Source organism: Notamacropus eugenii, chromosome 2 (genome assembly GCF_028372415.1).
Source record: "Notamacropus eugenii isolate mMacEug1 chromosome 2, mMacEug1.pri_v2, whole genome shotgun sequence".
Taxonomy (NCBI): Eukaryota; Metazoa; Chordata; class Mammalia; order Diprotodontia; family Macropodidae; genus Notamacropus; species Notamacropus eugenii.
Window position 1 is genome coordinate 405062725 of NC_092873.1, and position 25460 is coordinate 405088184.

Genomic DNA, 25460 nt, shown 5'->3' on the forward strand with positions numbered 1-25460 from the left:
TTTTATAGTTGAAGCAACTGAGGCAAATAGCTAGCTGTTAAGTAACTTGTCCAGGGTCACACAGTTAGTAAGCTGGATTTGAACTCAGGTTTTCCTCATTCCTTGTCCAGGGTTCTAGCCACTATGCCACCCAGCTACCTCGGAAAATAAGGTTTCTTGTTAATTTTTCTTTTCAGTTGCTGGGGTGGGGAGCTGAAAGGGAGACAAAACTAAGTCTTGATCATTAGAAACAACATAATTTAATTAATTTTTAAAAAAGTAACAGTTCACCCATAAACTTTGGCCATTCTCTCCTACCAGAATGTAGAGTGTTCATCAGGAAGAATGGGTACGCACAGAAAACTATCAGGAAAACACATGAGTAGTGAAACCTAAGCATCCAGAACAACTGATTTGTTACTCTGGAGAGTAGGTCTTGATGTCCTGGTTTTGTTAGATAACAATCTGCAACCTTCCTCATGTTCTAGGCAAAACTTCACTATTTTTGATCTCCTTCTGTCCTTTTCTGTTATCCTGTTGGACAAAGCTGCTTTTCTGCTATCCTTGGGCCACTGATACAATGATAAACTCTTTAGCACATAGCTACCCTTGGCAAGGTAGAAGAAAGCGTTATCCTTTTTCAGTGACAAACAGTTCCCTTAAATCAGAGAGGCCTGCAAAACTCTTCAGATATGGTTTGGGATTCTGAAGATTTTCTCCCTTTCTAGCTATTGATTGTGATAGGTTCATGTAACCCTCCTCTAGCCAGATCTTCAAATAACAAGGAATACTCCTTTGTCCAATCAGATCTCTACAAAGCCAAGCTTCTTCTCAAATCCGAGCAACAACAATCCCCAACCCCCATCTCCCTACCTCCCCACACAAACACACATAAACAATTTTCCTTATCAATCTAGAGAGAACAGTAGAGGATAAGAAAGTCACCCCTAAGAGATTTTTCCTCTCTCTAGCTGCAGATGGCAATAAAGAGCAAAAATATCTCTCCACATAACTGGCATAATTGTAGAAGTCAGTTGTCTTCCAATAAAACAATCTGCTTTTTGCAAAGCAATTTCTATCTTCCAATCAGCAAGAGTCTCAGTACAACAGCTGCAAAGTCTTTCTGTTAACTAAGGTCCTATTAGCTTCTGTATTTTGTCTTCTATGATCAGCTTTTCTTGTAGTTTTTTCTCCCCAGCTGATTCTTTCTGTACCACTCTTCCTCCTCTTCTTTTCTAGTGTTCTTTTGCTAGCTTTTTCCTATAGCCTCTTCTTTGGCCTCAAATCTGTTCCTCTTCGTAAACAGTGACATATCTACCTTATGATGTAAAACTCAACAATTCCCACCTTTCTGCCAGGTGTGACCCTTTGTAGTCCATGTATTAATTTACCATAATGTTCAAGCAGTTTTATCTTTAACTTATAATTTCTAACTTATAAATATAATATGTATACACTCTGGCCCCACTCTCTTAGGAGCAGGCCTTTTATATCTCTCTTTCAGGGTTTACTGGTACCTTGAGGGGGGGTTGGAGGTGTCTCTTTTCCTCTGCCATCCACTTGAACTCCCATCAGGTGTGTGTGTGTCTGTGTGTGCACAGTAGGTTAAACATAATTTAGCTGTGTTTCTGCATAGCACGGATCCCACCAAGTTTATGTCCATAGGCAGCTCTACTTCTGAATGAGTTCTTCCTCAAGAATGGAGACACCAAAGTCATTCCTGAAGATTGATCCTTGCTTGGCCCTCCCCCTTACTGCCTGATCTCAAAATATACCATCAGTAAAGAAGTCATCTTGATTCCCCAAACATGAATGCAACAACAGAGAGGCAAAGATGTGACTAAAGTCTTTTTTTGTTTGCTTAAATTCATTATTTATGTATTTATTTTAAACATTCTTTTAAAAAAATTTTGAGTTCTAAATTCTCTCTTTCCCTCAAGCCCTTCCTCCATCCATTGAAAAGTCAAGCAATAGGATGTCAAATGGGAACTCATGTCAGACATATTAGCTATGTTACAAAAATAAATACAAGCAAGAAAAATATAGTGAAAAATGTATACTTCAATTTCCAGTCAGAGTTCATCAGTTCTCTCTTTGGAGGTGGATATCATTTTTCATCAAGAGTCATTTGGAATTGTCTTGGATCATTGTATTGATCAGAGTAGCTAAGTCTTTCACAGCTGATCACTGCTAAAACATTACTGTTACTGTGTACAATGATCTCAACCCAGACCTTTTTTGAAGATGCCAAAGTTTCCAGTCATATAGTCAATGAAAAAGGGTTCTTCTCAATTATAGAGTAGACCAATTAGAATTAATTACAGAATGTCCATGCATGCTCCATTCTCTCCAGTACATTTAAAGACAATCATGCATCCTCACAGTTCTCCCAGAACTGTGTTCTCCCTGGTGTTCTCCAGGTGGAGATGCCATCTTAACAAGCTGATGACATCTACACATGTGCCTGACCCTTATTATAAAAATTTCAAAATTCTGACAACAGTCACATAAAAATGAGCTGATACACAAAAATGCACTGAATTCGTTGCTCCCTGTCATTGCTCTGCTCTCAAACAGACCCTCTTAGTACATTTGCGAGGCAAATCTCTATATTTTCTTTCATGCTAGTTTGTGTCTTTTTTCAACATTTTATCTGAGAGGGAGTATTGTTTCTCAAGGTGATTTCATCAGTTTTCTTTATACAAATGTTTCTGTTGTGCACCTTTCAGCAATGATACAAATCAAATACAAGGAAACATTGGAGAAAAAGACAGTAGTAGCTAGGGGGACAGAAAAATGACCTCCTGCAGAAAGTGGTCCTTGAGCTAAATCTTGAAGAAAACAGAGGTGTGGTAGGAAAGTACTCCAGGCATGGGAGACAGCCAATGCAAAGGACATATGGGAGATGGAGTACTGAGTGTAGGGAATAGCAAATAGGCCAGTGTGGCTGGAATATAAAAAACATGGAAGGAAACAATGCCTAAGTAGAGTACAGTTCCACATTCTGACTTCCCTCATTGTGGTTTCAATATATCCTGAGTTGGTATAAGAAATTAAATGGGAATTTTGGGGGAGATTTGTAGAAGCTACAGATGACACATGTAGGCCAGCAATCGACACAGAAAAAGGTAAGAAATTCAGAAATGCATAAGACATATGTAAAATATTGGATAATATCAACTCGAAATTTATAACAAGGTACTATAAATACCCCATGAGAGAAAAAGAAAAAATTTAGACTTCTTCTCTGGCATGAAGCGAGGGCCTAAAATTTTTACAAGAATTTTCCACATTTTGGGCTGCCACATCCCAAACCCCTGGGATTGGAGGGGATAACTGTAGAAAAATAGGAAGGGACCAGGTTGTGAAGAACATTGAATGAAGAACTTGAATTTCATTTTAGAGATTATGGGGAGTTCCTGGAGTTTATTTAGTGGAGAATGGAGAGACTTGTATTTAGGAAATTCTCTTTGAATTTCCTCCACTCCATTCCACTACACTGTGTAGAGGATGCATAGGAGGGGGGAGACACTTGAGACAGGAAGCCCAAACAGGAGGCTGATAAAACAGTCCAGGTTAGAGATGGTAAGGGCCTGAATTAGGGTGGTGGCTTCATGTGAGTGGAAATGTATCTGAGAGGAGGGAGATAGAAATGACAAGATTTGACAACTGATTGGATATGTATGCCAAGTAAGAGTGAGTAGATGATGCAAGGGTGTGAACCAGGGTGATAGGAAGGACTTCTCAGCAAAGATAGGGGAGTTCAAGAGTGGTGAGTTAAGAGGACAACTTGAATTCTGTTTTGGAGACAATTAGTTTGGGATGCTTATTGGACAATCTGGTTAGAAACGTCTAATACAAAATTGTTGCTGTGGGACTGGAATTCAGGAGAGACATGAGAGCTGGAAAGGTAAATATGGGAGTAATTTGTAGAGGTGATAACTAATCCCATGGAAATGGATGACTTCACCAATAGAAGAGAGCAGAGGCCCCAAGACAGAACCTTGGAGGCAATGAATAATGATCCAGCAAAGGAGAATGAGGAATACTCAGACAGGTAGAAGAATCAAGCTGAACAGTAAGAAAAAGACCTAGAGAGCAGAGAGTATCCAGGTGGAAAGGGTGGTCAGTGGTATCAAATGTGAAAATGTCAAGAAAGATGAGAATTGAGAAAAGGCTATTGATGATGTTTAGTCATTTCAATCATGTCCAACTCTTCATGACTCCATTTGGGGTTTTCTTAGCAAAGATACTGGAATGGATTGCCATTTCCTTCTCCAGCTCATTTCACAGATGAGGAACTGAGGAAAACAGGGTTAAATGACTTGCCCAGGGTCACATAGTAAGTGTCTGAAGCCAGATTTGAATTCAAGAAGATGAGTCTTCCTGACTCCAGGCCTGGTACTTTATCGAATGTGCCATCTAGCTGCCCCAAAAGGCATTAGATTTAGCCATTAAGAGACCTCTATTGATTTTGGAGAGAGCAATTTCAGTTGAGTGAGAAGGTTGAAAGCCAGATGGCAAAGTATTTATCAGAGAGTGAGAAGAGAGGAAGTGGAGGCAGCATTCTCAAGGAGTTTGAGAAAGGAGAAGAGATATAGTACAACAGGTAGCAGGAATGACAGGGTCTATTGAGTTGGTTTTTTGTTTTAAGGATGGATGAGATTTGAACATGTTTGTAGGTAATGTAGGAAATATTTCAAATGCAAAATGTATGCTTGCCACAAACACTATTTTGCGGAGAACTTGCATGGGGCAGGCGATCACATGGTGGCCAGAAGAAATGACACTCTCAAGGTCTCTCTCAAGAACTTTGGATTTGACTGTGCAACGTGGGAGACACTGGCACAGGACCACTCAGCATGGTGTGCCCACATCAGAAAGGGTGCTGTGCTCTTTGAGCAAAGCAGAATTAAGACAGCATAAAGTAAATGCAGGATGTACAAATTTGGGATATCCACCCCAAACATACATACAGACTATCTGTACCCAACCTGTGGTAGAGCATTCTGAGCTCATATTGATCGGATCAGCCACAGTCCAACACACTGAAATTTCACTTTACAATGGTGATGTCATTTTGGTCCTCTTCAAAGACGAAGGACAACAACCAACCAGGTAATGAGGGAGGACTGGAAGATAGAGACGAATTGAAGTTTGGGGAGGAGGCAGGGGGGGAGGAGAAAAGAAAAGGAATGATAGTGGGGTAGTGTACTGGAGAAAATAGGACTGATGGAATTAAGTATATATGCAGATATGTTAATCTTAGTGAGAAAGACCACCTCTTCATCAGAAATTGGAGTAAAAACTAAGCTTATGACTGTCCCTCTTAGTTCCATATTGGGATGGAGAAGGGGAAATGCCTGGGTTTTTCATCACCTCCACACTAGGGCATCTCAGTGAGACCAGTAAAGGCCATAGATATGATAGGGAGGCATGCTCAGATACATCTAATCACTTACTTATCTGTAATAATAAAGCCAGGGAAATGTTAGAGATTACTCATTGAGCCTTGGACCTAAATAAATATCCTCTCTAAAAGACATGCAACAATTGGCTATCTAGAATTTTCTTTTGCAAAAAATAAAATTGTATTGATTTTTGGGGGGTTTGTATCATCTACTTTTCCCATTGTAGTCCCTCTCAAAGAGTCATTCCTTATAATAAAAAAATCTTAAAGAGAAAAAAAAAAACCTCCACAAAACTAACCAACATTTCAACAATGTTTGAAATTGTATGTGGTATCTTTCACCCTTGGTTCCATACTGCTGAAAAGGAATGGGAAAGGTTGAGGTGATGCGGTTATCTCACATCTTCCTTTGGTTCCATCATAATGTCGTATAATTTAGCGTTGTTTTTATTCTTTCTGTTTACATTGTTACAGTCGTATATATAGTTTTTGCTTTCTATTAGTTCATATTTCTTTCCATCCTCCTCTACATTCACATCATTTCTTACATCACAGCACTACAACTTGTCACATCTACTTTGTTTCCAGTTCTTTTCTACTATAAAAGTGCTATTATAAATATTTTAGTTTATATGAGTCTTTTCTTTTTGTTAGCAATATCTCTGGAGTATATGCCTAGCAATGGAATCTCTGGGTCAAAGGGTATGGACATCTTAGTCACTTTCTTTGCTTAATTCCAAATTGCTTTCTAGAATGGTTGGACCACTTCCCAGCTCCAATAACAAAGCACTAGTGTGGCCCATCTTTCCACAACCCCTACCACATCGACTATTTCCATATGTATTTGTCTTTGCCAGTCTTCTAGTTGTGAGAAGAAACTACAGATGTTTATTTCTCTCATTAGTAGTGACTTGGATCACTCTTTTAATACATATTAAAGTTTTGCAATTCTTTTTTAAGATTTTTGTTCATAGCCTTTGACCTGTTGTTTTCTATTGGGAAATGACTTTTGATTTAATATATTTCAGTTAGTTTTCTAGATATTTTGGATATCAGATCCTTAAGAAACACCTGATAAAAAAAAGATTTTCCCCAGGAAAGTGGCTTTCCTTCTTATTCTACTTGTATCATTTTTGTTCAGGCAATAGCTTTCCAATTCCATGTAATACAAAATATTCATTTATTTTTTTACCTTTTGTAATTGCCTCTAATCCTTATTTGGTTAAGAATTCTCTGACCACTCATAAATGTAAAAGTTATTTGGTCTGTTTCTCCTTTAAAATTTTGTATGATATGATCTTTAATATTCAGGTGATATATCCATTTTGAATTTATTTTAGAATATGGTATAAAATGCTCTACTCAACCTAATTTCTTCCAGGGTGCTTTCTTCTTTTCCCAGGCATTGTTTACAAATATGGCACTCTTTCTTAGGTAACATATATATTGGAAATTATTGCACTCTGGATTTTTCAGTTCATTTATCTCTAACTCTTGCTTGTCTAATATGTTCCATTTTTGGTTGTTTTTTTTAAACACATAAATTGTTTTGATGATTGTTGCTTTATAATAAGGTTTGAGATGTGTAAGTGCTATTTCCCCTTCATTTCTACCCCTTCCCACTAATTCCCTTCACATTCTAGATCTTTTGTTCTCCCAAATGAATCTTTAAAAAAAATTATTTTGTCTACCTCTGTAAAGTCTCCCTTTGGTAGTTTAATTGATATATCACTAAGTTTGCAAATTCATTTCAATAGTATTGTCATTTTTATTATATTAGCATGGCCCAGCCATGAGCACTGAATACTCCTCCAGCTACTTAAGCTGATCTTTATTTCTTTTAGGAATGTTTTTGTAATTGTATCCATACAGATACTGTGATTTTTAGTGTGCTTTGGTGGATTAACTCCCAAATATTTTATGCATTTTGTAATTATTTTATCCTTTTCTCTTATTATCTCCTAGGTCTTTTTAATGCTATGAAGAAATGCTTTTTTGTCTTTTGAGTTTATCTAGTACCTTGAAACTTTACTGAAGCTATTAATGGTCTCAATCAATGTCTTTGCTGTTTCTCTATGATTTTCTCAGTAAAACATCACATCAGCAAACAAGATTAATTGTACATCACCTTTTCAGCTAGGTGGTGCAGTGGGTACAGCTTTGGCTCTAGACCCAAGAACACCAGAATTCCAATCCAATCTCAAATTCTTAGTTGCTATGTGATTCATGGCAAGTCACTTAACCTCTGACTGCCTCAGTTTCCTCAACTGTAAAATGAGAATAAGAATTAACACTTATCTCCCAGGGTTGTTGTGAGGATTAAATGAGATATTAATTGTATAGCACTCAGCACAGGGTCTTGGACATAATAGGCATTTAATAAATGTTTCTTTCTTATCAATATGCCTTTTATTTCTTTCTCTTGATTTGTTACTATAGCTAGTGTTTCTACTACAGCTTTTTTCTTTGAAGACCTGTAACAAAGTGGAACTCACCACCTCCTGAGGCAGACTATGCCACTTTTCTATAGCTATAATTGTTAGAAAGATTTCTAATTAAGTTTTTATATCAAGCCTAAATCTGTCTCTCTACAACCTTGGTTGTACATCCTGGTTTTGCCTTTGAGAATCAAGCAAAGAAAAGTCTTTCAAAAGCTTGAAATTCACTATCATCCTTCCCTCACATACCCTCCCACACCCAAATGGACTTCTCTTCTCTGAGCTAAACAACCCCATTTTATTCAACTGATTCTCCCATGGTATAATCTTTAGACCCTTCACCATACTGGTTAGTCATACTGACTCAAGTCTTTTGACAATATATCCAGATATCTTTCAACAATACCACAGCTTACATATAAAATACTCTTTTGCTGTCTTTTGTCTCCCCCTTGGTGCTCCCACCAACTATTGATTCTTTGCAAACCAAAGGGAGGATGGAGACTGGATTATCCTCTCCAACTGTATGGGTCATGTCTCTGCTAAGGGAAGCATAATTCTTTACTGTTCTTCAATAAATTGTTGCCATTTCTTCCCTTTACAAGATGACAGCAGAACCTCCAGAAGCTCTCTTTTTTCTGTCTATGACTGGACTCCTCTTTCTCAAGTTCTTTCACATTTTTTGTTCTCCTCCAGTGACCCAGAGGGAGTCACAACCTTTCAGTTTCCCTGGGCAACTCTCTGAGACTATAAATTACTGAGCAGTTGCAGATCTGCATAGGAGAGGGAGTTTCCTCAAAGTGAATTCCCTATAACAATGAAATCTCCAGGCCAGATGTCACCACCACCACCACCCCACCCCAACTGGAAAAAAAAATTCTAGGAGTTATTAGTCCCACCCATCATCATGCTTGCCCTCTGACTAGAAATCTTTATTCTCCCTACTCACTGAAATGGAAGAGCAAGGTTGAAGAGGAAAGGATCCTAGCACTCACTACACTAATCACTGTGACCAAATGATTTAACAGTCAAGAATATGAGCACTTTGATATTTAGGGCTATTACTCCTTTATTTTGACCACGTTAAGTAATTGCTTATAATCACTTGCAGACTCCAAATGATGAATTAGAATTTTATAAAAATAATTTTTTAAGGGTTTATACTTTGGGGATAAAACTAACACCATTGAAACATCTAGAAAGCAGCAGAACTTTAAAAAAGAAATTAAACATTCATCTCAGCATTAATCTCCTAAGCAGTATGGTAGGGTACAAGAGTTCTTAAATAATTTTTGTTCATGGACCTCTTTGGAAATCTTGTGAAGTCTAGAGGTCCTTTCTCAGAGTAAATGTTTTTAAATAATCTAAAGAAATACCAAATTCCAGATAAAGGTGAGTAAAAATAAATATGTAATCTTTTTCCCTATGCAAGTTCACAGACCACCTGAAATCTATCTAATCCAGGTTAAGAACCCCTGACCTTGAGGTAAAACAGTGGAAGGGCTTGGAAGTATGAGACCTTAGCCTTCTACTTCAAACTCTGTTACTGATTAACATATTAGAACTTAACCAAGTGGAAAATAGATGTAGTAACAAGTATCACTAGAACCTCCTTTAGTCAAGTATCTTTTTAGGTACCATAAGATGTAAAAGACTCTCCATTTGCTTAGATGTGGGGAAAGAGAAGATTGACCTACCTAAATATTTTCCTTAGGATGGTGTTTAAATAAATTTTAATTTCCTTAAACTCACATAAGTGAATAGAAGAGAATCCCCAGTGTATCTTCACGAAAGATAGTACCGAATTAAAAAGTTGCCAGGTATAATCCACAAAGTGAATTACAGTGTGCAATTTTCCCTTTAAGAGCCACAGGGCAGAACATCCTTTTTAAAATCCATGAAAGGAAAAAAAAATCCTATTTCACTGCCAAATTCTCAAAAATAACTAGGCTCAGGTCTAACTACCCCTAGAGAATCAACCCACTGCATGCAGCTACAGTTAAGTTTCTAGCTGTAAAACAGCCAAACATAGACATTGACTGTGAGCATGGAATTGAGAAAAAGTACATAGAATATCCAGGCAAAGACAATGAAATCATTCTTGTCTTCGTGGAACTTGTATTCTAGTGTTACAATATGTCCACCATTTCAGCAAATACAAATTATATATAAAATCCTAAAGGAAAGGAGAGTTAATAATTGGAGGGGCTGAGGAGAGGGTGCAGATGGAATTCATTTCAGACCTGATGGATATCCAGAGCAAAGGCTCAGAGACAGCAGATGGAATGTCTTTTTCAAAGATCACCTGACAGACCAATTTGACTAGAACAGAGTTTTTGAAGGAGTCATATGAAATAAGCCTGGAAAGGTATTTTGTGGATTGTGGAAGGCTTTAAATGCCAGGCTGAGAAGTTTGTATTTTTATCTTGCAGGCAGTAGGGAGTCATTTAGCATATTATATTGTTCAAAAACTGCTGCTTATGGAAATTCAGTAGTGTAGGATTTATGAATTAGGGGATTGCTGTGATACACAACTCACTTTATTGAATGTTCAGGCCTTTTGGACTCTGTTTTAGTGGATGTGCCCACTGTTTAATTTATTGCAATGTCTTTCAATTGGTTCACTTAAGTTTATATATACTATTATTGTTTGTCTGCTTGTTTCTTCTCTTTACCCCAGACCAAGCTATTCCTCTCTGAAAGCCAGGAATTTCTACAAAGTTTGAGGAAATAGGATCTGGGTAACTTAAGAAAGCTGTAGGTTATCTTGACACAGAATAATGGGAAATAGGGTTGATGGAAGCGGAATGACTTTTCACATGTTCATCTTCCATTCTATTACATTTCACATGGTATTGTTTTTCCTTTAGACTCAAAATCTTGCTGCTCTGAATTTGTGTTTGTTATGGAATCATTAAAGTTGGAAGGAATATTTGAGTTTACATAGTCTGACAACTTTATTTTACAAATAAGGACCAGAGAGATTGTATGATTTACCCAAAGTCACACAAGTTAATAAGTGCCGAAGTAAGAATTTGAATTCAGCTCCTAGAACTTCCAAGTACAGCACTCTTTCCACTGTACCTCGCTGCTTAATATTAAAAATATATAAATTAATTTTATAGGTAACTTTTCAATGCATCTATTTCTTAAGGGCATATTTCAAATATTTAAACAAGATCCTTATAAGCTTTCCAATATTCATTCTAAGACATTGTCAAATTTAATTTGTTCTTTCAACCTTCTGATACAAAATTGCTATGGACAAAACCTATGTGCTACTTCCAGTATAGAATCGGCTCACAGACAAGGGATTTAGTCATCAGTACAGCCTCTAAGTGCTTGAGTTTTAAAGCAGGATTTTCCTGAAATTCATAGGTTATTTGGGGAATGGCACAGGGCATTCCAGAATTTGCCCGTTACTAACATATTAAAAGTGGGCCCTGTGACACAGTGAGGAAGGCATGAAGATATCACTGGCTCTTGAATTAGAGGACCTGGGTTTTAATTTCACCTGATGTTTACAGCCTATGTGACCTTAGACAAGTGTCCTAACTTCCCTGAGCCTTGGTTTTCTCATCTGTAAAATGTGGAGTTTGCATTGGATGTTCTCAGAATTCTAGAGCTATGATCCTACGAAGTCACCTAACATCCCAGGCCTACATTTCCTTATCTAGAGCAGTTGGGCAAGCTAGATGGTCTCTGAGGTCCCTTTTAGCTCTGGAGCTACAAGGCTGTGATTAAGTGACGAGTATTAGGAAAAAAAATAGCACCTTGTAAATACATCAGAAACTTTTAAAGTTTCTACCCTCTCTCCATAGTCTATGATCTATCTGATCTCCTAAGAGATTGGTGGTTAAGTTATTCTGCTTCTCACGAGAGTACTGTAAAAACTTGTGTCTACATTTTATTCAGCCAGCCACTGAAGCTCTGCATTCTCATGCTTTGCTTCTCCTAAGCTGAATTCTGATCTCTTCCTCCCACTAAATTATTTTTACTATTTCCTTATTTAGTGACCTATAGCTTATATCTTTTGGGAATTATTTTAAATAATTCTTAGTAGGTAAGCTATGTCCATGCAGTAAAGGACCATGTCTAATCAAAACTACATTTCCTTGCTCTGCACAAATACCTGCTTAACAAAGTTTGCTAATGAAATACAAGTCATTCATGTATTAAATGCAAGTTTTATAGGAGTCTATTAGAAATGGAACTTCCTACCAGTAGATCTAGGACTCTTCAAAAGTATACCTCTATCAGGGAATTGTAAGGACTAAAAACTCTGATGACAGTTCTTAGCTCACTAGTGTGCTCACAGGAGAGTCTAAACACTGGTTAAGGATTTAGACAAATTGACTAATGGTATGGGAATACTGATTTCTCTTGTGTTTAATTCTCCAAATTCTGTGATGCAGTGAAAAGAACACTGAACTGAAGGTCAGTGGATGTGGGTTCGAGTTTCTATTCTGTCAGCTAGGGGTAGAAGCTTGGAAAAGCTGCTTAATTTCATTATGTTTGGAGACAGAATTTTAAAGTCCCCTACAGCTCTAACATTTTCCTATGATTAACATGATAATCAAATCTAACAATGGTTTTTTTTAAAACCTTTTAAAAAGCTCTTTAACAATTTGGTCAATTGAAAATAGTGCACTTAAAGTACTTTCACCTATCTAGTCAGTCAGTCAAACCACATTTGAACCGTTGGTCTCCAGATGTGCCCCCAGTTGGCATAGGTGGCACACAACCACTCAATTAGAGATTAGTTACTGCCTCTTGTTTTAAACTGTACTTTATTGTGATCTGATTTTCACTCGTGTTATCATTCAGCAACAGTGCAGTGGATGTTTGAGGGTAGATCTCTATATTTTAAACAAAATTCCCTTGGGGCCTAGTAGGGTGTCTTAAAAATAGCAGGGTTCTCAAAATCCTACTGGCGATTGCATGTTTCCAAAAAGAAACAGAGGAAGGCTGCATCTTTTCTCTGCTTTCTTGTCTTCAGTTCAGCAGCGGGGCCTCCTGCCAGGTACTGGACAGGGCATCTCAGGAAAGGTTCCCTGACCATGGCTGTGTTTGTAAGGGCACCTCGGCCCAATGTTAGCAGTACCGGGCGGACGCCGGCCCCTTGGGCATGGACACCAAGGGTGTGCAGTACGGGGTGCACCAGTTCCGCCAGGGACACCAGAGTTCGCTAACTCCAGTTGGACGCGTGACTACTGACATGGGCCACTCAGGACTGTCCCTAGCAACTTCAGCCTTCCGCACGCCGGGAGCCGCCGAGCGGGCCAAGCCGGCCTGCAGGGCTCGCTTCGGGAGGCACCCCCGGCACTGTCCAGGCTCGGGCACTCGGGGCGTCCGTGGGCACGCAGGGACACCTGCTCCGCTCGCAGCGGTCAAGACCACTAAAGGAGGGTATTTATTGTTCCCTTTGGGAACTGGAGACCCTCCCTCGGCACCCCGACAGGGGGAGAAGCCCCGCGGTCCAGGGCTGGAAACAAAGCTCCTCCCAGAGCAGCTGTGGCCGCCGCCCGCGGGTTCCTTTCACTTTCTCACGGCCAAGTCACCCCGGAGCGCCGCCGCCTCTGCCGCTGCTGCACTAACAACTCCACCCCGCACGGCCTCGCTGCGAGCCTCCACGCTCGGCCCCGCCCACAAGCCCGGGCCCCGCCCTCCCTCGACATCCCCACCTTCCAATTGGCCGACGCGGACGACTGCTTTAGTTCGCCTCCTCCATTGGGGGGGGCACACTGTCCGTCGTCCGCTCGCCCTCCATCCTCCCGTAGAGCCACTTTCTTATTGGAGGAAGCGGGGTGGGGAGGGGTGACAGAGAGAGGGGCGGGCTAAGAGCGCCGGTCCAGCCGCCGTCTGTCAATCGCGGAAGCCGGCGCGGGGAGGAGGGTGCCGGGAGGAGAGGAGGGGGGGTGGGGGGGTCGGATTGGGGAGGAGGGGGGAAACATCTGGCCGGCGCCGCCGCGTGCGTGCGTGGTGCGTCCTCCCACCCCCTCCCTCCCCCGTCCCCCCGCCCGCGCTCCCCTCCCCCTCCCCCTCTCCCTCTCCAGCCCCCTCCCCCTCCCTCTCCGTTCCCTCCCCCTCCCTTCCCCCCCACCCCCCCACCCCCGCCCGGCGCTGCGCTCGCTGTGTCTCTGGCTGGCTGCGGCCGCCGCTGGGCTGCTGCCATGGGGAGCCGTTGAGAGTGGGGCCCTCTTCGCTCCGCCGCGCTCCTCCGGCTGCCAACGGGGGCGGGAGTGAAGGGGGAAGGGGGGGAGCGGGCGACGGAGCCGGGGCTGGGGGGGTGGGGGGGGGACGGGAGGGAGGGGGGCCGGAGGAGGAGGAGGAGGAGGAAGCCCACCAAGTCCGGGAGCGGCGGCGGCGAGGAGGAGGAGGAGGAGGAGGACGCGGACGCGGCGGCGGCGGCGGCGGCGGGGACGCGGTGACTTAGGGCCGCTCCAGGGTGTGAGTCCCGGTTACGGCACGTTTCCCCCTGACCCCGGCCCCCCTCCCGCCCCCTCCCCCACCGCCCGGCCCGGGGTCAGGGAGTGGAGGGCGGGCCCGGGGCAGGACGGGGCGGGGGGAGGGCGCACCAGCTGTTCCAGCCCCAGCCCCGGGAGCCGGGGGGCCGGGAGAGAGTGAGCCCGAGGTGAGGGAGGAGGGGCCGGGCCGGGCCGGGGCTCGTCTCGGAGGAGCGGAGTTAGTTTGCGTGGTTCGGGCTGTTGGAGCTCTGCGCCGGGGGGCGGTGCAGCTGCGGGGAGGCCGGCGGGGCGCCCCCCCCGGGGGTGCGGTGCGGGGCCCGCCTCGCCTCTCGGGGCCGGTGCAGCTGCGGCGGAGGGGCAGGGGGCCCGTGCAGCTGCAGAGCCTCCGGGGGCGGGAGGGAGGGGGTGATGGAAGCGGGGGGAGGCTGGGGAGCCGATGCAGCTGCGGCGGCGCCCGGGACGGACGGGGCTCCTGGGGGAGCGGTGCAGCTGCGGCGGCGCCCGGGCCGGGGCAGGGGGCTGCGGGTGCTGGTGCAGTTGCGGCGAGGCCCGGGGGCCGGCTGCTGGGGCGTCGGGGAAGCGGCGGCGAGCACTCTGCTCGCTTTGGCTTCTTCTGGCGACTTTTCTTTTGTTGCTGCTGTGACCCGGCTCTGTTTTCTTCTGTTGCTGAAGGTGTTTTCTTGTGGGCTGGCCGCGAGTCCCGAGTCTTTCCTTCTGGCCGAACCCTCTTCCCCCCCACCCCCTTTAAAAAATCTGCCCAACGTGCTTTACCTGGAGCGTACTAACTAGAGATTGGCACCTTTCCCTCCTTCCTCCGACCCCCTTTAAAGACGAAAAGTAAAACCTCAACCTCTCTGGACCAGCAGCAGAGCGAGCGGGGTCGACTGGTCGAGTGAGGAGTCGCCCAGTCCATTGCGGTGTTGGGGACCCATTAAACTGTCACTTACCCCCACCCCACTGAGTAAATGGGGTGATTCATGGCTGATCACGGGGAGCAGGGAGAGGACATTTGTGCAGAAGGAGCGGATCCTTAGACTACCAAGTCTAATTGACTTTAGTAATAAACTCATTGTTAGGAAAAGTTAGTTTTTGAGGATTGGAGGGAAGGGAGAGCTGTTGACTTTGCCATTCATTTAACATTCCTCACTTTTTTCCTAACGTGGATGCAGTTCATTAACATTTGAGCTGGGGCACTTACAGTTGAGCTATAAGGCCATGTTTCTCTCCCCACCCCCCCATTCACACCTCGCCCTTCCAAAGGTCTTTGGGGATGAATCTGACATTCACAGATGTCAGTAGCACCATGCGTAGCACCATTCTGTCCAGCTGAGGTTACACCTCTATTTCATCAGCCATTAAACCCCCCCCCCCCAAACCAGTTAAAAACTTTCTGCACTAACTGGACTTATGTATATGAGGGACCTCTTTATTATGATCAGTAAAATTACAGCGTGACCCCAAAAATACTGTTGTGGGAAGCAGATCAAGGGGAAGACAAGGTTCTGCTTTTTTGGCCAGAAAGTTAGATCAGATATGCAGGTGCAATGGCCATTTTAATCCTCTGTTACAGATTGTATCCAGTTTATTAGTTTGTTTCACTGAATGTAATCACTTCTCAGCATTTTTTAGAAAAGTAAAGCTTTCAGCTTGTTGGTATTTTGAATTGGAATTGATATTGATTACGACAGTATGAGAAATTATACTTAGAAGGTAGTTGGAGATAAGTAGTTAAGTATGAGTGGAATAATTGTGGTGAACCAGGCTGAAGTAATAGTTTCCAATAAGTCTCCCAACATTCCTGTGACATGTATATTATTATCTCAGCAGAAAAACAAATGGAAGCCCTATGCTAACGTTAAAATGGGAATATAGATTTAGAGTCAAATGGGTTTGATTTAGAAATATCCCAAAGAAGCTGCCTTTGAAACGAACCCTCTAAGTTGAATAAAAGTGAATCTGTGGATTTCCTGAATAGCACTGTGGCTTGAGTATCCTGTCAATATATAAGCCAGTCCACCAACTTAAGACACAAGTGTTGCTATTCCATAAATACAGTAGAGCTCCATATGTTTAGTTTTTCAATTTCTTCTGTTAGAAAGTTTGGGAAAAAAAAGGAGACTTTGAAGTATTTTGTTTATACTAACAGAAGAGAAAAGTTCTCCTAAGAAAAAGCTGGTGGCAGGAGTGTAGAGGAGTAGCATATGGCATTAAAAGGAGCACAGCTGGAGGTAGCATTTCCATCTGAACATGATGTCAGAGCAGCTGACAGCCTGCCATCCCTCAGCCTTTTATTCTAACACACAGACAGGGAGTTAGTGTGTGCAGATCTGTGTGTGGAGAAGGTATCTCATTCCTCTCTAACATCATCTCCACTTTGCATCTGTCTCTCTTAGTCTGCTTTTTTTCCACCGATCTAACAGACCTGGAGCCAGCAAGACTCAGAGGAAAGGACTTAATCAGGTTTATGTGTACTAAAGGTAGGAGTAGCAATAGATTAGATTCAGCATATTTCTGTTTTGGTGTTTTGTTTATTTAATTTGGAAAAATCACATTACTTTTCTAACCAAGTTTAGGGATTATATATGAAATTGAGTATTAAATGAACATCTTGCTGTAGTCGAAAGGCTTGGACTGCAGCATTATCTGTCCCTTTACACTTGAATCAATAACTTTTAAAAATACATATAGGTATTGCAAATTTTGAAATGTAAGTAGGGCTTTGAAATATATTGTTTATGGAGCTCACTTTAAGTTAAATTGTTTTATTTTTTCACTGACATTTTAGCTCCCTTTTGCTTTGAGGAATATTAAATAGCAAAGTGTATGGAATCAAGTATTCAAACTTTTTATGGAAGAATTGTTCTAGTTGAGAAACTAAATTGATTGTATAATGAATTATACTCTTAACACTTTTACACTCTTAAACTTTATTCTTAAAGGTTCAGCAGCACTACTACTGAAGCATACAGCTGTAGTGCTTTTGAAACAGAACAGTTGTTTTTGTTTTTTAGGCAAAAAAACTTTTTGTCCCCAGGAGAATAGCTTGACTGGTTTCCTCTTTTCTCTTTCAGATATATATTTAAGAGATCTTTTATTTCAGCATAACAATAATTATTTGAAGGAGTTTTTGTGTTAGCGACTAATTTAGAACTTGTAGATTTGAGCTGCCTGAATTGGCCAGACAGCTGTAATCGCACTCCTCTATTCTTAATCTCTTTATCTGGGCAGCAGCTGCCATATGGCCACAGTCAGCTGGATCAGATGTTTATAAGCTTCCTTCTTCGTCCCTCTCTGTCCTCTCAGCCTCCTAATTTGATCACAGCTACCTTGTGAGCTGCCCTCCAATCTTTATTTTTAGCCCTCTTAAGGATTAGGATTGATGTTGGCTGTGGGGCACTTAAAGTGATTGTATTGTAAATCTTCTTGGGTTATTCCAGCAGTGGTATTTTGCAGAATATATTTAGTGGTTGAATGGAAGTTTTAATACATCTTGGGTAAAGTTGGGGGGGGGGGGGCGGGAAATACGGAAAGTAATTTCTTGGTACCGTATTAATATGCTCTAGTCCCCAGGATGCACATTCTAAGATGAATGGCATAGAACTTTGCATCTGGTCAGAGGAAAGGGGAAGTAGAACTTGCTTGCTTGCCTATTTATTTATTTATTTGTAGAGGCATTACATATTGCAGTTGAATTTTGACCCTTTGTACATCCTTGCCTCTCTTCCACCCCCTCCTTTCTCCCTCCCTCCCAGAAAACAATGGGAAACAATGCATTTTTGAAAGAATGGAAGTTGAGAGGGTAGGGAGGAGATGAAATATATCAAGTCATGTTGAAACAAAACATTTTCTTCTGGTTATGGTAATATAGACCTAGGCAACAGAATAGTTTTTTAGAAATGCATTTTCTATATGCATTTACCTAGCAGTCATTTTTGCCTTAATTGAAAGTGATATGTCTTTACTTCACAGTTGGAATGAATTTTAGTATAGAAGTTATTTTGCTTTTGCAGCTAATGAAAGTTCAGTTGAGAATTTTTAGAATTTAAAGTCCTTCTGATTTCTGAGAAACCAGAAGTATAATTTCTACAGAGAAATGCAGTCATTTTTCTTTCAGTTCACTTCTAAAATCTTTGGATTTGTTCATAGTAAAAATGATCTTTTCCATCTGTTAGTGTAGTCCCTTCTGATCTCATACATGTGTGCTATACCTGCAAATCTTAAGGTATTAACATCTGTTTTCATACACTAGGCTTTTGTTGTTATAACACTCTGACTTTAAAAAGTAAATTGTTTGCTAATTTCTAAACTAATTATGCTATTTATTTTTTTTTCTTGTTTCAGTGAGAATTGTCCTTTAAACTTAATGTGTGTACTGGAGCTATTGTGTATAGTTTTAAGTGCAGTAATGGAAGCATCAAAAGTAATAAAATAAAAAGGGTGGTTGAACAAGTTTCCTTAATTTTAATCAGCATTAGCTAGGCTGTTCTTTGTTCATTGGCATAAGGCTTTGTCTTAGAAATTAAAGCCATTTTGGATGTTTTATAGGAAATAATTTGAGTAAAGTTAATTAAATTTTTTCTGAAAGTGATTTAAATTCTAATATCCTCAAGAAGCGATTAGAGTTAAGCATTTTCAAACTTGACTAGAAGTATAGTGGAAGCTAGCAAGACAATTTTTATGAAATAGAAAAAGTTCGGAAACTACATTTTCTTTTCACATCTGCAGTTTGGTATAGTAAGTTGGTAGTTCTTGGGTTGTATGCCTGATTAAAATTCAAAGACGTGTATAATGGCAGCCAAAGTTTACTTTTTTTTTTTAAGTGTGAAGGCTATGGTATTAAAAAGTTGTTTCCTCCCCAACATTAATGAGGAATTTTTCTCTTTGTAGGTTATGAAGACAGTATGGAGTTTCCAGACCATAGTAGACATTTGCTACAGTGTCTGAGTGAGCAGAGACATCAGGGTTTTCTTTGTGACTGCACTGTTCTGGTAGGAGATGCCCAGTTCCGAGCGCACCGAGCTGTACTGGCTTCATGCAGCATGTATTTCCACCTCTTTTACAAGGACCAGCTGGACAAAAGAGACATTGTTCATCTGAACAGCGACATTGTTACAGCCCCAGCTTTCGCTCTCCTGCTTGAATTCATGTATGAAGGGAAACTCCAGTTCAAAGACTTGCCCATTGAAGATGTGCTAGCAGCTGCCAGTTATCTCCACATGTATGACATCGTCAAAGTCTGCAAAAAGAAGCTGAAAGAGAAAGCCACCACGGAGGCGGACAGTACCAAAAAGGAAGAAGATGCCTCAAGTTGTTCGGACAAAGTGGAGAGCCTTTCTGATGGCAGTAGCCACATGGCAGGCGACTTGCCCAGTGATGAAGATGAAGGAGAAGATGAAAAATTGAACATCTTGCCCAGCAAAAGGGACTTGGCGTCTGAGCCTGGGAACATGTGGATGAGGTTGCCCTCAGACTCAGCAGGCATTCCCCAGACTGGCGGAGAAGCAGATACACACGCAACAGCAGCTGGAAAAACAGTAGCCAGCCCCTGCAGCTCTACAGAGTCTTTGTCCCAGAGGTCTGTCACCTCCGTGAGGGATTCAGCAGATGTTGACTGTGTGCTGGACCTGTCTGTCAAGTCCAGCCTTTCAGGAGTTGAAAATCTGAACAGCTCTTATTTCTCTTCACAGGACGTGCTGAGAAACAACCTGGTGCAGGTGAAGGTGGAGAAAGAGGCTTCCTGTGATGAGAGTGATGTTGGCACTAATGACTATGACATGGAACATAGCACTGTGAAAGAAAGTGTGAGCACTAATAACAGGGTACAGTATGAGCCGGCCCATCTGGCTCCTATGAGGGAAGACTCGGTCTTGAGGGAGCTAGATCGGGAGGACAAAGCAAGTGATGATGACATGATAACTCCAGAGAATGAGAGAGTCCAGGTGGAAGGGAACATGGACAGCAGTTTACTCCCTTATGTCTCAAACATACTCAGTCCAGCTGGCCAAATATTCATGTGCCCTCTCTGCAACAAAGTGTTTCCCAGTCCCCATATTCTGCAAATTCATTTAAGCACGCACTTTCGAGAGCAGGATGGGATCCGCAGCAAGCCTGCTACTGATGTCAATGTCCCAACATGCTCCTTGTGTGGTAAGACTTTTTCTTGCATGTACACCCTGAAACGCCACGAGAGGACTCATTCAGGGGAAAAGCCCTACACTTGTACCCAGTGTGGGAAGAGCTTCCAGTACTCCCACAACCTGAGCCGCCATGCTGTGGTTCACACTCGGGAGAAGCCACATGCCTGTAAGTGGTGTGAACGTAGGTTCACACAGTCTGGAGACCTTTACAGACATATTCGGAAGTTTCACTGTGAGTTGGTGAACTCCTTGTCTGTTAAAAGTGAAGCACTGAGCTTACCTACTGTCAGAGACTGGACCTTAGAAGATAGCTCTCAAGAACTTTGGAAATAATTTTATATATATATAAATAATATATATATATACACACACACATATATATATATATATATAAAAATCTATATATAGTTGTGGTACGGTCTAAAAGCAGTCTTGTTTCCTTGAACTAAAAAGTTGGGATATTAACTTGTTTTTGCACTTTAGGATAGCATGAAAAATTTCACTAATTTAGCATTCTGATAAGAAAAACTTTAGAGCAAGTCAGAAATAGAGAGGTGTTTTTTCTTTTGTGGAGTAGGGAAAGTAAACCAGTAAGTACTTTTAAAAAACAAATCCTCATATCACAAAAATGCTTACATATGGTTTTATTTCTTCAACATTGCGATTGTGTTTTAAGCTCTGTAATTTTTTTTATGATTTTTAAATGCTGTAGAAATTCCCTCCAGTTTTATTAGCCTCTTTACACTTATAAAATTGCATGAATCCTTTCTGGCTGTTGGAAACCTGAATGCTTTTAGACCCAAATGGAAAATTTCTGAAATGCTGGATTATCTATTTTTAAACAAGCAGTTGACTTAAACTTTCTGTGGCAACTTCTGGTTTTCTGACAGTTCCCAATGAGAAAAATTCTGAAAGTACACTGGGATCACTGGGACTCTGTCTTTTGTGAAGGTTTGCTTGGGATGAAAAAAGGATATTGCAGCTTCAGCAGTGTTGAACTGTGTGTTTAAAAATGTGAATTACTGTTATTGTATACTGTAATTGATTACATGGGTTGGGGGGGTGTCAAAGAACTTGACAGGTTGTGTTGATGCTCATAGTTGAGTCTTGAAAAGTAAATATTAACGCTACAGAAATGCATGAGTTTCAATATATTTTTGTCTTTGTTTGCATTGTATAACTTTAACGAGTGAGTTTAAAATTATTTAATTTCCTTAGGAAAATAGCACCATTTGAAAAAACTGGTGTTATGAAGAACATAAATGCACTGTTTTTATTTTATTTTATATAATTTAAATCTACTTTCCCACTGTCTTTAAGTTGAAGCTGTTAAGTTGAATACAAATTAAGCTACAAATTGATAACTTAGCTATATAACAAGGAAAATATAAATGTTTACAAATGGCTTAAAGATTTGCATGTGCAGTGTGCATTTATAACAAACTTCTAATTGCACAGAACCCATGCCAGCTCAAAGTTTAGGTATCGACATTTACCCAGTTGAGCATTTTTAGAATTACTACTGCACAAATTGACGATAGGTCATTCTTTTTCTTTTCAGTCTCTCTCTCTCTCTCTCTCTCTCTCTCTCTTTCTCTCTTTTTCACTCTCTTTCTCTCTTATTTTGCTCACCCTTTCTCTTTCTCTTCTTCCTCCTCCCCTCCCCACCTCCCTAACCCTTTCCTCCCATGAAAAGATTCTTTGGACTGAAAAAGCCCCAGGCTGAAAGGACTGGGAAGCCTTGATTGACAAGGGGAGGGGGGTGAGCAGACTATGTGTATCCAAGCAGCGGAGGCTGCAGCCCGACGTGTGGTTTTCATGACCAACACACACAGGGTGAACGCATTTTGCACAGTGTTTGTTTTCCTGTCTTGCACTTACAAATAAGGTCTATGGGAGTAGCATGGAAAACGTTTGCTGTTTTTCCCTTTTTTCCCCTTTGCTTTTGTTTAAAATTTGATCGCCTTAACTACTGTAAACATAGCCTATTTTTGTGCTTAAGATACTGAATGGAAAACTCCATTGTGTGTTGCTGGACTGTTTTGGAAATATTTGGTCAAATGTGTGTTAATTTGGCTGTAATGGCATTTAAAGCAAACAAAAAAAAAAAAGCTGTGAAAATGGCCTTGGAGCATTATCTTTAGTTACTTGAAGAGTTTCTAGTTTTTTTTTTTTAAATACAGTTTATGTTAAGATACATTTTTATTAATTTAGAAAAGACAATCAATGTCTGTGAGAAAACGGACTTTTCTTTTGGATTTTTTTTTTGTGGTCATTGTGAGTGATTGCTTTTTCCTCTTAGTTTCACATTCTTCCTTTGTTCTAAAACTTAGACTGACATCTAGCTTTGACAATCATAGTACGTTTTATTTTCCTGAGGGGGGAATAACTTATGATGCTGTTTAGTTTTGTACTCTTGGTGTGTTGGTGAATTTTTAAACTGTGCTAACTGCAATAAATTATATGACCTGAGAAGCAGATTTCTGGTGTGTGTTCTTTAAAAGTTTGATTATGTATCTCATAAATGGTAATTTTGTGCTGTGAAATACATCATTTTTTTATAGCTTCTATCGACAGTTTATGAAATAATTTGACTAAGAAGCATTCATTTGGAAGAGATCCTAAGTTTTTTCATCCATCCATTTAAGTTACTAAATGCACAGATTAAAAAAGATTTGTGTGTAAAATACCCATCCTCTAGGTACCAAATGTTGAGGTAATTGTCTGAAAACTTAGGCTTCTTTTAAACGCCAAATGACATCATAAGATTTTCAGGATATTCTGTGCCACATTACCAATCCATACGTTATAAGTCACTTTTCATGTGTAATTTTACCCTAAATAGATTGATCAAATCTATCCTCTTGTGTTCTAGTTTAAGTGGAAAATTGAAGGAGACGGGACATCTTAATTTGGAAGACTGGTTGGCTAATGACTGGAATTCTAGGCAATAGAATTAGCAGGCATTCAGAATGTCGTTGATCAACTGTATGCTTGCATCCCTTTTTGTGGTTGGGAGGAGAAAACTCAAAATACTCAAGTTTTAATTCTCACTTTTAAAAATTAATAAATATTTTTCATAAAAATTCACATTGCTGAAACTAAACCTACCAAAATATTCTAGTTATTGCTTTTCTGAATGATGGTTTCAGACTTGTCTTGCTGGGATTTTTAGTTTGAGAAACTTAACACTAGTTGAGCTATATAGTTGACAAATTTATAAAATATATAAAGAAACTTTCATAATAATGCTATCAAGAACATTACTATCATAACAGTTAGTTACATCCTCTGGCTGTTTTTATTTAATTTAAAACTAGTTTTTGGGATGCATAAAAGTTAAATGCCGGTTCAGTATTGCTACCAGTACTGGAAAAAAAAAAAAACTACCTTAACTTAGCTTGGTTGATGGAAATTATTTGTTTGAATTCTGAAGATATTGTTGGTTTTTAAAAAAAAAATAATAATAAACTTCAAAGGAAGTATGCAAGGTTACTGTATTTGAATATCAGTTCAGCAGTGGTTCTTAAGTTCAATAGTGGTCAACCTAGGAGACTTCATCGGAGTGCATGCTCTGTTCATAACATACAACTTGGAATAACTCATTTCCTTCTCAGCTTGTTGACATAGTTTGTATTGCATTCTACTCATATTTGACTGTAACCAAGCAAACATTGTTTCACATGAAAGGGAAATGTACAATTGAACCTTTCCAACAGTTTATTTCTTGCATAGCTATTAATCTTTTGTAAGGCCTTATATTTTAAGTTTCAATAAGGAATTCTTGCATTGAACTTTACAGAATTCTAAAGCCTTGCCGGGTTACCTTCTCCCTTACCTTTTCCAGTAAGTCCAGTATCAGGACGACCCTAGTTGTTAATCAGTAATTAGTAACAATATTCTTGTCAAATTAATGGCTGTTAAATATTCTGTATTAAGGTTATCCACCATGTCAACAATTTAGCTTCACATTTGATTCCATTGTCACCAACTGTAACTTTAAAAGAAATGGTTTGAATATTTTATACTATTCAGAATTTAGCACTAAAGGCATTTATATGCACACATTAAAAAATACTTTTATAGAATTGATCTTTTGTAAAAGCATACATAGAGCAAAAACAATTTTATAGAAAGCAGGGAGGATATAGCATTTAAAAAAGAGAATTTTTAAATTGCCAAAATCAACATTTTAGGCACAAAATTTGCCTTTGCTACATTAAATGAAAGATCTGTTCATTTATCATACATAGTATTTGAGTTCAAATGGGGGAATAGTGAATTATTTCTTATGTAGGGATATCAATTAAAAAATTTGTACCTCCCCCTGATTGCGAACTATTTTCATTTATTTGAAACTTTCTAGTAATCACTGTGTATGGTTTAAACTACTCAGTGATACTACATTGTAGGGGATACAAAAGGTGCTTTTTTCACCTATGCAGGGAGCTGGATTAGTTGTCTTCAGTTAAGGCTGCTACTTGAAATATTAACGTGTGTCTGGTCTTTCATGAATATTTACAGATTGGAGGGTAGATTTTAAAAATTGATTCATTGCTTTATTTTTAAGTGACCAAGACAGTTTTTGTTCAAGTTTTTTTAAGATGGCCATCAAAGAGTAAGCTTTTTTCTCTCTTTTTTTTTTTTTAACATGGTGAACCTAGTACTTGTTAAAGCTTGCTACTATAAACATCTACAAATATTCAAACTGTAGAAACGTACTAATAAATGTAGAGAAAATTAAATTTAACATTTCATCTTAAAATGTCACATTTTCTAATGTTATCCTTGATATTTCATTAAAACTTAAAAGAGAATCCATTCCTTGATTTTCATCTTAATTTTACACATCCCTGTTTTATGATAAGCTCAAAGAATTTTAATTATAATCAAAATTTTTAGATGTTAATCCACTATGTCTATATTGTTTGCTGTTTATTGCAACATTGGAAGTTCTTAAGAAAGCTATAGTAAATAAAATACTTTATTAAGTATGTGACCATTTAAATACAAAAGCCCAGTGTTTTTA

The 25460-nt window shown here is 40.1% G+C and overlaps 1 protein-coding gene across 4 annotated transcripts; it reads left to right on the forward strand.

The window, feature by feature from the left end:
* The first annotated feature begins 14189 nt into the window (after positions 1-14189).
* On the forward strand, positions 14190-22911 carry ZBTB18 (zinc finger and BTB domain containing 18). Of its 4 annotated transcripts, none has more exons than XM_072647622.1 (3): positions 14191-14277; positions 16688-16771; positions 19182-22911. In XM_072647622.1, exons 2-3 carry the CDS (start codon positions 16759-16761, stop codon positions 20762-20764), a joined length of 1596 nt encoding a protein of 531 aa, XP_072503723.1. In that variant the 5' UTR covers positions 14191-14277; positions 16688-16758; the 3' UTR covers positions 20765-22911. The 4 variants fall into 4 exon arrangements, with proteins under 4 accessions (XP_072503724.1, XP_072503723.1, XP_072503725.1 ...); XM_072647625.1 differs by lacking the exon at positions 14191-14277 and having other exon boundaries at positions 15047-16771; positions 19182-19869; positions 19982-20121; XM_072647623.1 differs by lacking the exon at positions 16688-16771 and having other exon boundaries at positions 14190-14277.
* The last annotated feature ends 2549 nt before the right edge of the window (positions 22912-25460 follow it).